Source organism: Pteropus alecto, unplaced genomic scaffold (assembly GCF_000325575.1).
Source record: "Pteropus alecto unplaced genomic scaffold, ASM32557v1 scaffold80, whole genome shotgun sequence".
Classification (NCBI taxonomy): Eukaryota; Metazoa; Chordata; class Mammalia; order Chiroptera; family Pteropodidae; genus Pteropus; species Pteropus alecto.
In genome coordinates this window covers 3,248,169-3,261,485 of record NW_006430460.1, presented here as the reverse complement: position 1 = coordinate 3,261,485, position 13,317 = coordinate 3,248,169, and the positions used below count along the sequence as shown (strand labels likewise).

At 46.6% G+C, this 13,317-nt stretch overlaps 1 protein-coding gene across 1 annotated transcript in view; it reads right to left on the bottom strand.

Moving 5' to 3' along the window:
- USP12 (ubiquitin specific peptidase 12) overlaps positions 1 to 13,317 on the bottom strand; it is a 41,310-nt gene that overhangs the window by 8,136 nt on the left and 19,857 nt on the right. The window contains exons 3-5 of the mRNA XM_025046949.1: positions 11,593 to 11,669; positions 11,394 to 11,477; positions 26 to 223 (exon numbers count right to left, since the gene is read on the bottom strand). Coding sequence (XP_024902717.1) covers positions 26 to 223; positions 11,394 to 11,477; positions 11,593 to 11,669 — 359 coding nt within the window. The remainder of the gene's footprint in view (positions 1 to 25; positions 224 to 11,393; positions 11,478 to 11,592; positions 11,670 to 13,317) is intronic.

Here is a 13,317-nt window from a genome sequence, read left to right as displayed (position 1 = left end):
CACCCCCAGTCCCTGGGTGCACTACCTTCCACAGTGAACCACCACAGCGACGAGGTCGTACATTCTGTCAGGATTGGTGGCATCGCCTGAAGTGTTAAAGAGACGGAGTTCTAAAGGGAAAACCACCCGGTAAGAAAGTTTCGTGTAACGATGAAGCTGATCCATGTATTTAAATCTCTTCAGGTGTAGAGCTAGAATCATGGGCAGTTTTTTAACTTTCATCCTAGTAAAACAAACACGAAAAACAAAATGTCATAAAAGAAATTCGCCGTACCCTTAAAAGAACGATCGAATTTTATGATTCAATTAGCAGACGGTTAACGGTCAGTTTTTAATAGCCCAGCACTGCCCACTTTTGCGTATTTCTACCAATTATTTTTCTATTGGCAAAGCGACATCCTGAACGTCTTAAGACTAGTCCCCACCATCGTCACCGAACCATGTGACTCAGCACGCGACACGGTTCCGAAACACACGGGGTGGCAGCAGTGTCTGCTAAGAAACCTTTACTTCTGAGACGCACGTCCCTTAGTATAAGGCTAACCGCACACTGTGCCTATGCCGGTGCCTATGCCAGGTCCTCAAAGCTGCCAGGTCCTCTGGGTGTGAGTGGGGGCTGAAATCATCGGTTCTATCAACCTATATAATTAATAACAAATGGAGAAGAGGAAACAATGTGAAAAGCATTAAAGACCATCCCACTAAAGGTGTTTGCCAGAGAGAAGAAAGCACTCCATATTAAGAATAACAACTTCACGTACCCTAGAAAAAGAATAAAGTAATCAGGACATTAAGGAGTTAAGTCTTTAAGTGTGAAGCACAGGCCATCGTAAGCACAGGCCATCGTTCACATGCTGCATAACTGCAATTATGCCCTTACACGCCATTCCCCCCGAGGCCGCCTGTGCACTCTCCCAGCCACCCAAACCCCAGCCCCCTCCTCTGAGGCTCAGCTCAGATGTCACACCCTCTGGGACACAAACTGCTGAGTCTTTAGTCCTCTAGCGGCACTTTACTGACACACACGCACGCGCGCACGCACACACACGTGCACACACATGCGCACGCATGGTTTATTACCCTATAAAGTATCTAGGTGATGAGGGGTCTTTCTCTTCTCTTAGGGTTAGAACCTTTTTTTTTTTTCTCTCTGCAACATGCCTGGTACATGACAGATAACTTGACAAATGCTGCAGAGCTGAATTCTGTATGCGTGCAGTGAAGCAAAAACAGTTTTCATAATTAGAAAATGAAATTTACCAAGCCGCTGCCTCTAATGAAGTGAACAAAATCGTTTTCCAGCATTATGCTAAATCTGCATTCTACAGATCTTAAATGTGGCTGGCAGCTTATTGTTCCAGAAATATTTACTATTCTACTAACCTGGCCTTTGAAAAACAGTGAAAATTAATCTAAACACTTCATCATTCCTGGAAAGCGATCTAGCAGTATGAATTAAAGAGTCATTTGGCCTTGATCTAAGCAATCCCATTTCTAGAAATTAAATACATCTCAAATACAAGACTTCTGAGAAAAATTAACTTTTAGAGTTATTTTATATCGTGAAAAGCTGTGAAAATCCTCACAATTCAACAACAGGAAACGGTGAAATAGATTACAGTGCAAACATAACAATATTATGCAGCTTCAAACGACAGCGATGGTGAAAATTTCTACACGGCGTGGAAAAGTAAGATACAAAATTACACAACCGAGAATCCAACTTTATACACACACATCAGACAGTTGATTAAACCTGTGTAGTTTCCAGAACAGATTCTTTCAAAACGACAAAAACAAGGTATCCTTTGAAAATTCCCAGCGCTGCCTACGTAGTTCCAGAAGATCATCCTCAGCATCAAACCAGCACTAGGGCCCCGGACAGCGGTCAGTCGAGGTCAGGAAGGAGACGGACGGGGCCGGTGGCTGGGGCAAATGTGCTTTTAGAAATCAAGCAAGAGGAGGGAGAAACCTCCAAATGGAGAAAAGAGAAAACACCTAAACGCGTTCTATCGGCCGGCACGTGCAGGAAGCGGGTCCTGCAGGCAGCTCCCTCCTGGCGGAAGAAGCGCCACAGAACCCAGTGCCTGTGGAGACGCACGTGACAGAGTGGAGCAGAAGTGGCATCTGGGGGCTGTCTTTTAAAGACGACGAGATGCGCTTAGTACACTTTCCCGATGTTGCAATGGTTCAGGAAAACAAGAAAATGCTTTGCACACACATGTAAGGGGTATGAAATTCACAGTGTAGATTTTACAGCAGGGAAAAAAAAAAGTTGATTTCCTACTCAAAACACCAATTCCATCAATACACCAAAAAATGTGTCATATTCTAGTTTTTCTTCCCTTCAAACTTGTGTGGAGAGGTTACATTAGGAGTTCTTGATCTCTGTCGTTTTTTTTCTTTTTTTTAAGTTGTATTAGAATATGTTTTTACAAAAAAACCCACACTGAATAAAAAACAAGAACTTGTTTTTCTTTTTTTGTTATAAAGTTTGACTTAAACGTTGATTTTATCTTCTATAAACTAATTTTTTAGATGTTTAAGAAAGATAGCTTTATTAAAAATTTCCATTAAAAATTTTTAATGACACCTACCATTATACATGATTATATGATTTAATCACATGCATTACACATGATTAAAATTTGGATGAATTTATGTTATGCGTACATTTTCTTGCTTACACATCTTTAAAACGATAAGGTGTGTTCGTTTTGCACTCTAATGTTAAGAAGTGTTTACCTTTCTTGATAATATCTAATTATAGTTTAAAACTTTTAAGAAGCAGAAAGATGGAAAAAGACAAGCACTAACAAAGTCAGTGGGCTTTGGCTGATACTAATTTCAGACCGAGTGAACTTCAAAACAAGGAATATTACCAGAGACAAAGAAGGCCAGTCCATAACAAAGAGGGCCAGTTAATCAAGAGGACATAACCTTAAAAGCATATGCTCCAAATACCGAAGCTTCGAAATTTGATAAAATTAAAGAAATAGATAAATGCATAATCGGAGCTGAAATCTTTAACAGACTTCTTTCACTAACAAAAAATGAATGAGCATAATGAAAAAATTATGGATCTAACAGACATTTAGGGAACACTCCACCTTAAATTGCAGAATAAACATTCTTCTCGATCACAACTGGGACAGTCCCCAATGTACAATTAAAGAAGTTTCAGTAAATTCCAAAAGGCCGAAGTCACAGAATATGGTCTCTGACAAAAATGAAAACACCTAGAAAATTCCTTAAATATGGCAACATATTTCTAAATAATCCATGGGACAAAGAAAATCACAAGGGAAATTAGAATAGACTTTGAAATGGATGATAATACAAATATAACATGTCAAAATTTGTGTGAACACAGCCAAAGCAGCAGTTAGAGGGAAATTTATAGCTTTAAATGTCCATATTAGAAAAAAAAAATGGGTTTAAAACTGAAAATATAAGTTTCCACCTTAAGATACTATAAAAAAAAGGGGGGGGGCTAAAGAAACCCAGAGCAAGCAGAATAAAATAAGAACAGAAATCAATGAAATAGAAAACAAAATAATAGAGGTTCATAGCATTTAAAGCTATAAAATTCCGATCGCCCTGGGGGACTCCTGGCGAGGGCGAAGAGCAGGCAGGGGAGGACGCGGTAAGGGCCAGTCACAGGCCGAACCCCAAAGACGGCGGCTACGCGCCCCACAGGGACAGTCTGCACCGTGCGTCTCACTGCAGACTGCGCCGGGCACAGTGACGGCAGCCGGGCTTCCACGCTGTGAGGAAATCCCCAGAAACTCCCGTCCGCGGTCCCCCAAGGGGAGGGGCTGACGGCTGCACCCTCGTCCCACCCACGACACCAAGGACTGGGCGCTGTGGAATGCAGGACCAATGCCTGTCTGCTGGTGTTCTTCTCCCTAGAAGAGCCAGAAACCATTCTTGAACGTAAAATTTCCCATCTGTATAAACCGTGTGAGCCCAGCCAAGAGGTCTATACCCTGAACTTGGCCGGGGGCCGGGGGGGACCAGTTTGCAAACTCTGACAGAGAAATTTAATATCCCAGCACAAGCACGTAAGTACTAAATTGTTAGAAATCTTGATGACACAGAAAAGCTTAATAATTGCACAGATGTAAAATTCCACTCTTACAAACTGTAAAGTTCCCGAGGACTAACTGGGGCAAATTACAGAGGGATGGGGAGGGAAAACAATGCTGTGACTGGACGTGATGGGGAGACCAGGAGGCTGGGCTGTGAGCACGGAGGGGTCATGGGACACGAGGGATGCCGCCCCTCACCTGTTATACGAGGGCAGGCCGGAGGGAGGCTGCATCCAGGGAGCACCCCGACCGCAGACGGAACAGGACACTGGGCGCTTCCCGGAGATGCTGCCAAGGACGCAGCATCAACCTGCCAAGGGCAGAAGGACCCAGACGACCAGAAACACAGGTCGGATTCAGGGGGGCTCTGATGGTGGGGAGGGCTGCTGTGGTCTGAGAGTGTGTCCCCCACCCCCCAAATTACGCTGAAACCCAAAGCCCAATGTGATGGCACCGTCGGTAAGCGGGGCCTGGGCCGAGGGTGGCGGCGTGAACAGGACCCGTGCGCGTGTGACGCGGTGCCAGAGGCTTGCTGGCGGCCTTCCACCGTGACAGGACAGTGCCGTGAACCAGGAGGAGGGTCCCCATCAGAACGCGACCTTGCTGGCGCCTTGACCTTGACCTCCCAGCCTGCGGAACTCTGAGAAAGCACCCGACGGTGGTATTGTCACCGCAGCCCGAAGGGACTGAGATGGCTGCCTACAGTAAGGCAAATCCCTGTCGCCGAAAAGACCTGGACGTGGATTTACTACACAGGTGACCAGGACCCGGGCACGGAGTAAGACAGGGGCTAGCTGTGGAAATGGAGCAAAGGGAAGGACTTGCTCTCAGAGCAGGAAGAATGTCACTCATGAGATCTACGGCACACAGAGATGGACGTGTGGCCACGACGACTTGATGCCGCGTCACCTGGGCATCGCAGGCATCTTCTTTGATGCCTCGTAAGCACAGGTGTGGCTAAGCTGAATAAGGATGAGCACCGCAAACAGAGCAAGGCTGTGTGGCCAGCGAGCCAGTCGGGCAGCCTCGGCTCCCTGTCCTCGGTCACTTGTCATCAGATCCCCGTCTAAGTGACAGACGAGTGACAGAAGCATCGCTCTTCCAAATCTCGGCATCATTCCCACCCCGAGGCCCAGAGGACAGGAAACACCGCCTGAAACGAAGCCACCAAGCCTTTCTCCGTACAATTCCCACGGGCAACCCTCTGCTGTACCCACATGCTGTCCCCCTGCTGGATAAAAGCCTGGGACGCTGGCCTCACTTGCCAAGCTGGTCTCTCCCTGGACTGCTACACACAGTCAGTACGCTGTGTAAACGGGGTCTGTGGGCGAATACGTTCTGGAAAACGCCAGATTAAAGATAAATTTCTTCTGTTCTGTAGGTCTTCTGAGTCTACAATATGAAGCATGAATACACATGAGGAAATGTTACATAGCAAATCCATCTGATCGTGGGATACTTGTTTAAGGCACATTAATAACATTTCCAGAAATCGTTCTTCGGTGTTCCAGATTGAAACTTTTTAGACATTGTCTTTGTATTAATTCGAACAGATAGATCACGAAGGAAAGTCAAACTTCACATCAGTGTTTTACTGTGGTAAAGAACACGTAACATAAACTTTACCGTCTCGACCCTTCCTAAGTGTACGGTACAGGAGTGCCAGCCACACGCACAGTATTGTGCAACAGACCTCTGGGGCTTTTTCATCTTGCAAACTGACATTATGTCCACTGAACGACTCCCCCTCCCCGCCCCAGACACTGGCAACCACCATCTTACTTTGTTTCTAAGAATTTGACTACTTTAGACACCTCATAAAACTGAAATCGTACAGAATGTGTCTTTTTGTGACTGGCTTATTTCAGGGGCATAATGTGCTCAAGGTTCATCCACGTTGCAGCACGTGACAATTTCCTCCTTTTTTAAGGCTGAACAACGTCCCATTGTTTGTATGCACATTTTCTTTATCCATCATCTGTCAACGGACATTGAAGTTGCTTCCACCTGTTGCTCATCGTGAGCACCGCGGAGGACGTGGGCGTGTACTCGCCGCTTTGAGAGCCTCTTTCCAACTCTCTGGGTGCATGTCAGACACGGGAACGCTGGACGAGGTGGGAGCTCTATTTTTAGGTTTCGAGGAAACGCCACAGTTGTCCACAGCGGCCACAACATCTGACATGCTCTCCGACCGTGCACAGGAGTTCCAATTACTCCACGGCCTCAGCAACACCCGTTCTTCCGTTTTCTTTCGACTGTGGCCATCCTAACTGGTGTGAGGTGACATCTTACTGTGATTGTGATTTGCGTTTCCCTGATGATTAGTGATGCTGAGCATCTTTTCACGTGCTCGTTAGCCATTGGTGGATCTTCTTTGGAGAAATGTCTATTCAAGTTCTGTGCCCGCTTCGTAATCGAGTAGTTTGGTTTTTTGTTGTTGAGTTGTAAAAGTTCTTCATACTTTTTGGATATTAACGTTTTATCAGATATCTGATTTTCAAACGGTTTCCCCCATTCTATAAATATTCTGCAAATATTTTCACCCATTCGTGACATTTGCTTCCTTTGCTGTGCGTAAGTTTTAAAATCTGACATAGTCCCATTTGCCTATTTCTGCTCTGCTGCTTCTGTTTTTGATGTCGTATTCAAGAAATTGTCAAATTCAATGTCATGAAGATTCTCCCCTATTTTGTTCTAGGAGTTTTATAATTTCAGGTCTCGTGTTTAAGTCGTTAATCTATTTTTATCTAATTTTCGACGTGGTATCAGGGAAGGGTCCAACTTTCTTCTCTCGCAGGTGGATGTCCAGTTTTCCCAGGACCACACGTTGAAGACACTGTTCTTCCCCTACCGCGTAGCCTTGGCACCCTGTTGAAGGGTGACCGTCTGACCATGTGAGTGAGGGTGTATGCCTGGGCTCTTTATTCTGTTCCGTTGGTCTGTATGTGTTTACGTCAGTACCACACTGTTTTGATTAGTGTAGCTTTGTAACGTGTTTTGAAGTCAAGAGGTGTGAGGCCTTCGGCTGTTTCTTTTTTACCCACCTCGCGATTGTTCTGGCAATTCAGAGTCAAGATTCCCCATGCCATGTGAATTTTGAATGTTTTCTATTTCTTTAAAAAATGCCACTGAGATTTTGATTGGGATTGCCCTGAATCTGCTGATTTGCTCTGGGCAACATGGCCGTTTTAATACTATTAAGTCTCCCAATCCATGAGCACAGGATGTCTTTCCACTTATTTGTATGTTTCTCAATTTTCTTTCAATAATATTTTAGTTCTCGGTGTATGTCTTTCACGTCTTTTAATTTATCCCTAAGCATTTTATTCTTTTTGACACTGTTGTAAATGAGATTTTCTGATTTCTTTTTCAGATTGCTCACTGTTAATGTATAGAACTGCAACTGATTTTGGAGTGTTGATTTTGTGTGCTGAATCTATTAGTTCTAAAAAGGTTTTTCCGTTTGATCTTCAGCATTCTCTGTATGTAAGCTCATGCCGTCTATGAACAGAGATCGCTTTACTTCTTCCTTTCCGACTTGGAGGTCTTCTCTGGCTAACTGCTCTGGCGAGGGCTTCCAATACTGTCAAACACAAGTGGCGAGACTGGGCATCCTCGTCTGGTTCCTGGTCTTAGAGGAAAAGCTTTTAGTTTTTCACTGTCTTGAGCACGATGTTGGCTGCAGGCTTTTCACATACGGGTTTCATTACGTCGACGTATGTTCCTTCTATTCCTAGTTTGTGGAGTGTTTTATCGTGAAAGGGTGTTGAATTTTTGTCAAATGTTTTTCCGTATCCACTGAGATGATGATGTCATTTTTGTCCTTCATCCAGATGGAAACCTTTTTAAGTCAAATTGATTTTTGTTTCTTTAATAAGAACTATAATTTGTACATTCAACACAACGTTATTCTGAGACTAAAACTACAGAGTTTTAGGGTATTAGGGACCTTAGAAGTCCACTAGTCCAAATGAGACCCCAAAAGATTAAATGGCTTGCCTAATATCACGTGGCAAGTTAGCAGCAGGGCTGACACTCCACCTAGTGGAAGATACGTAATTTCTGTACTGGTGTCGCTCCATGAACTTATACATAATGCAGCCCGCAGAAATACTGCAGAATCTGAAAATATGTGTGTGTGTGTGGGGGGGCGGGTGTACTTACAAAACATGTTCACCAAAGCACCATAATGGAGAAAATCTAAACTGTTTGCTGGATCTAGAGGGTTGGTAGATTTAGGTTGGTACGTGCATACAAAAAATACTATGCAGCACCTCTGAAGACTGACATAAAAGTCTATTTTCATGGTTGTAATTTAGTAAGTGAAAAGGGTTACAAACCTGTCTAAAGTTTGATTCCGCTTTAAGAATTACGTGTACATACACATGCACCTAAAACATTTATACAGAAATGTTAAGAGTGCTCTCGTGAATAATGATGCTTAAGTGATTTGTATTTACCTACATTTTCTAATTCCTGTACAAAGGACATATATTCCTCATGTAATTTAATAAAAGGTCTAATATTCAGTAATACATAAAATCTCACGTATATCTTCAGACCGAACAGCCAGACTTTGTAGACAATGCCTAATCTCTCACGTGTGGTCCCTGACATTCTGTGTGAAGACCAGTTCACGCTCACAGGTGGGCCCTCCTCCACGCGGCCAGTGAAGTTTCTGGGTGACAGTTCTCTTAGCTACGTTTTATTTAGTCCTTGAGTCTATCTTCCTTAACCCACAATTTTAGGTCCTTTCTACAACATTTTCAGGATTAATCTAACACATCGGCCCCCATGTCTCTAATCAAACTTATCTGAGGGGCTCCAAACATCTGCACTAATGAAGGGAACACCGAGAAACCCGTCACCGAAACACCTCCTTTCCCAGTGTCTGTGTCCAAAACAAAAGCAAAAATACAATCGTTTAGAAGTCTAAGTTCTTTCTCTTCCCTTCAGGAACACTTCTATCCGACCGTTCATGGGGCCACGTGACGTCGACATCTGTGTGGGCAGGCAGGGAGGGCCAGGCAGAGTGAGTGACACGTGTGCGTGAGAGGGAACTGTGTCTGTGTGCACGAGGGGGCACGACGGGCTACCTGCGGGGGCGCCGACCCGGTGAGTGAGCCCAGCAGCGGAGGGGAGCCCAGTCTTACTTTCGGAGTGAAAAAGAGAAAACTAGACTGAACCCTATGGTCTTGGCTGAAATTGGACATAATCACTGTGAACGTCCATGGTTTTTCGATCTAGACAGATAAATCAGTAGATAAGTAAAGCACAGGTGAGTGTGTCTGTGTGCAGGTAAGCATTTACGTGTGTACACATCGCATGCATTCTCTAGCTCTGTTTACTAGGGGGGCTCAGGAATCGTGACGTCCCAACAGCGATGAGCACACCTGTGCCAGGGTCCTGGTTATCAAACACCGTTCTCTCCCCAGAAGGAGCCAGGCCTCTTGGAGAAACGGCCAATGTCAAGGCCAGGGCAAGGAAAGGACCAGGTACAAGGTGAGCCTGGAAAATCCTGTTGTGCCAGGAAGTAAAGAAGTGCTCGAGTGACGGGTCGTGTCAAAAAGCAGCAGGAGCCACCCCGCAGGAGGCCCCGCCGGCCCAGGCGGGGCCACGGGAACGTGGAGAGACGGGAACGGGATGGATCGTAACCCACTGAACAGAACGGGAACCCTTGAACCCATGCAGATTTTTAAAAATGAAAACACTCAAAGTCTGATGAGAAATGGGGGTGTTCGGAATCTGAAAATACCTCCACGCAAAATCCTTATGCGTGGCGCATGGGGAAAAGCCTAGCTTGCGGTGGAGCATTCCGGGCGACATCGCTCGACCGAGGGTCCAAAGACAACGGCATCGGCAGCGGCACGGGAAGGAAGCGGTGGCCGCGGCAGGCCTCACACAGCCCGTGCAAAGGCCTGCAGCGAGGACGGTCTGCCGCCGACTCCTGGTGGCAGGGAGAGCAATCCCACCGCCTCCCGAGAGAAGGCTGGCTCCACGCGCCTCCGTCGTGGGAACAAGCAACATGGTCGATGCGGGACACCTGCTTTCCTCTGGGAGTGGGGTTTTGGCACGCGCCAGGCAGGGGGTCGACGAGACCAGCCCGCAGTACAAATCTTGGGTGCTGAGTGTGTGACAAGCTTCCCGGGTAGACGGCATCCTCCCCGCACGCCCCGCTGTCACATGCAACGCTGGAGGGACCAAGTGCGTCCCGTGGGACTTCACCGGGGTGGCTCTGGGAAGCCTGGCGCGCTCTCCCCTCGGCCGACTGTGCTCTGCCACCGTCCCTCATGCTAGATCTTAGCCGTGAACATGACTACCTATGCCGAATCCTGGTGGACCCCCAAATCCGGCAGTGGTCCTGGGGAACCCCAACAGGACACAAACCAAAACCGTGGGCCACAAAAGGGGCTGCAGCAAGAACACAGTGTTGCTTCCAGAGATCCCCGCCCAGCGACCTAACGAGAAAGCGCGAGACGAGCCTGAAGAAGGCCATTCCGCACGAGAACGTCTATAATTCCCAAGAGTGTCAAGATGACTGTGGCCGACAAAAAACTAAGGACGGGTCCGAACGTAAAAGACCAAAGAGAAATGAATCCCAAACGTAACGTGTGACTCTGGACTGGACCCTCTTTTCCATAAAGGACATTACTGGGACATCTGGTGATGCCAAAGCCAGGTCTCCGGTGACAGTGTTGTGTCAGCCTTCCTGACCCGGTGGACACGGTACACAGGGAAACGTCCCTGTCGGGAGGAGTTAGCTACTAAATGTCCAGGACCACGGGAGATCACACCACGACCTCGCTTCAAACGGTCTAGGGTCAAAAAGCCTTCTCGGTACTGTTCCTGCGACTTTTCCGAGATTGTCTCAAAATGCAAAGTAAAATAACGAGGATGACGGCGACAACCGCACTCCTTGGCGCCGAAGCTTGCGTCTGTACTTACAACGGCACCAAGAGAAGGTCCGAAATCTTGTGTGGGAACCGAACTAGGGCGGGGCTGAGAAAAGTCCCTTTTCTCTCACCAAAAGAAAGAGAAAAAAAAGTTTACGTACTCGAGAAAGCTTCAAAGCCGAAGATTTTACCTGTACTGGTTTATGATTATTAAACAATTGCTAAATGCAGAACATCGCCGGAGGGTCCAGAGTAGCATTTATCTAGTAATTACGTAATGAGTCTTAACTGTCGGTGACCAGATTAAGCATTTTGGCTCGGTGTAAATTTCCGCAGATCGCTGTCTGCCAGAAAAGCCCAGCTCCGGCCAACGCCGCCGAAGCGTCGGAAGTGCCCGGCGCCGGGTTACCGTTTGTGTGCTTCCTGCTTGCTGCGGCACTCTTCGCAGTAGTACTTGTGTTCGCTGCACAGAGTCTCCGTGTTGCTGAAACCCCTGCGAAAAACGCAAGATAACGTCACTGTCTGCGCCGGAAAATCGCGTCCTCACTTAGAAATCTTCTAAAACGAACATACTCATTCAACGTCACAGTGGGTGACTCTGCACTGACCTTAAGCAGTGAGTAATTGATGTGTTTTGTTCCACGTCGACGGAAAGGTCTAAAAAATCTTCATCTTTGCTGCTTATCTGTAAAAACGGGAAATTACATCTTTGAAATCTTAAAGTATCAGGAAACCGCTGTTCCAAAATTCTAGAATTAAATGCATTGTAATATCACTGCTAAGGGTATGAAGAATTCTTTTTCCCCCAAGTTCGAAAGAAAATTACTTGGATTTGGACTATTCAGAGGAACACTGAATAAGGAACTCTCCTGATGTGGACAGGTAAAGCACCAAGGACACCTGTGGCTGACTCTGTTACTGGCCAAGGCTAGTACAACGTGAAACTCCATCACTTCCTAAAATCTTGGCGTTATTGTAAAGCATGAGATAAACTGTACCTTATACATCAGTTCCTGGAAACGGGCCAAGACTGAGTGGGCATGCGTGGCGAAGGACATGATGTCTCTATTGTTTTATCATTTAAGAAAATAATTTAGCCCCAAATGCCAGATCACAACCTTCATTTGTGACCTTTTATTTCTCACAACATCTAATATGGAATTCTGTTTGACGTACGGGCAAGTCACCTTATGAAAAACAGTTATTCCTTATTCATTGGATTTGGGTGAGAATGGACCTTTGGACACCAATTTTCCTTGATATTTCCTGCAAGGACTCTACACCCACGGCGAGCGAGCATGCAACAGGAGAGAGAGACGTCTGCCTCGGTCCCCCTGTGCCTCCCCTCCACGATGATCAACCCCAATCGAGTGAAGTGTGTTCCTGTTTCAATACCGCTCCAATGTCCCCAGCCTGTGATGGATTATGGGGCACATATATTAGACGCCCCTGCAAAATGAGTGCAGGGGAGTACGTGGGTCCTAGATAACCCCGCTGGGTCTCCAAAGAGTCAGTGAACGGAAGGAGGAAGAAAGACGAGAGGAAAGGGAACGTGACGTGACGTGTTCAAGGACGAACAGCCTGGTGTCGCAGGCTGGCGGGGAGGGTGACAGGAGATGAGACGAGTGACGGAGGGAGGCTGAGGCCAGACCGGGCGGGGCTGACGAGGAAGAGTAACGAGACTGTGTCTCTGAAATGAGGCTTGTGGTTCCCAGACACTGGCCCAGCGCTCTTTGTTTTAAATGTTCACTTTTAGGGTCTCATAAACAACCCGACAAGAGCACGTTCTGGATCATGTGGAAACGTCTGAGGTACTATGTCTACGTTCACAGGTGTGTCGGTGCCAGGGGATCGCCGAGTGGGCCAGCATCTAACTCTCAGTGTTTGGTTGTTGTTGGACTGCTGTGTCCCCATGTGAGGGACAGAATCTGGGAGATACAAGTCTAAAATTCACGAACGAGTCTCAGCTGGAGGTCTGGACTGGGGACTTATCAGCACAGGCGGTAACGACAATGGCAGGTGACCCTCCCAATGCAGCGTGAGAGCCAGCCCAAAATGAAACCCCAGAGGATACCTACCGTTAGAGGGCAAACGGAAGAAGAAAAGCCAAGGAAGGAGACCGAGAAGGAGCTGACACAGAACAGAGGAGACGCCAGGAGAGGGGCTGCCATGGAAACCGGCCTCCCGCCAAAAGGGGCGTGGACAACTGCATTACTAAAACCTGCCACACGAAACTAAGAAGTGTGTGTGTGTGTGTGTGTGTGTGTGTGTGTGTGTGTGTGTGTGTGTGTGTGTGTGTTTACTCTTGCGAAATTCTGAATCTCATCCTTCTA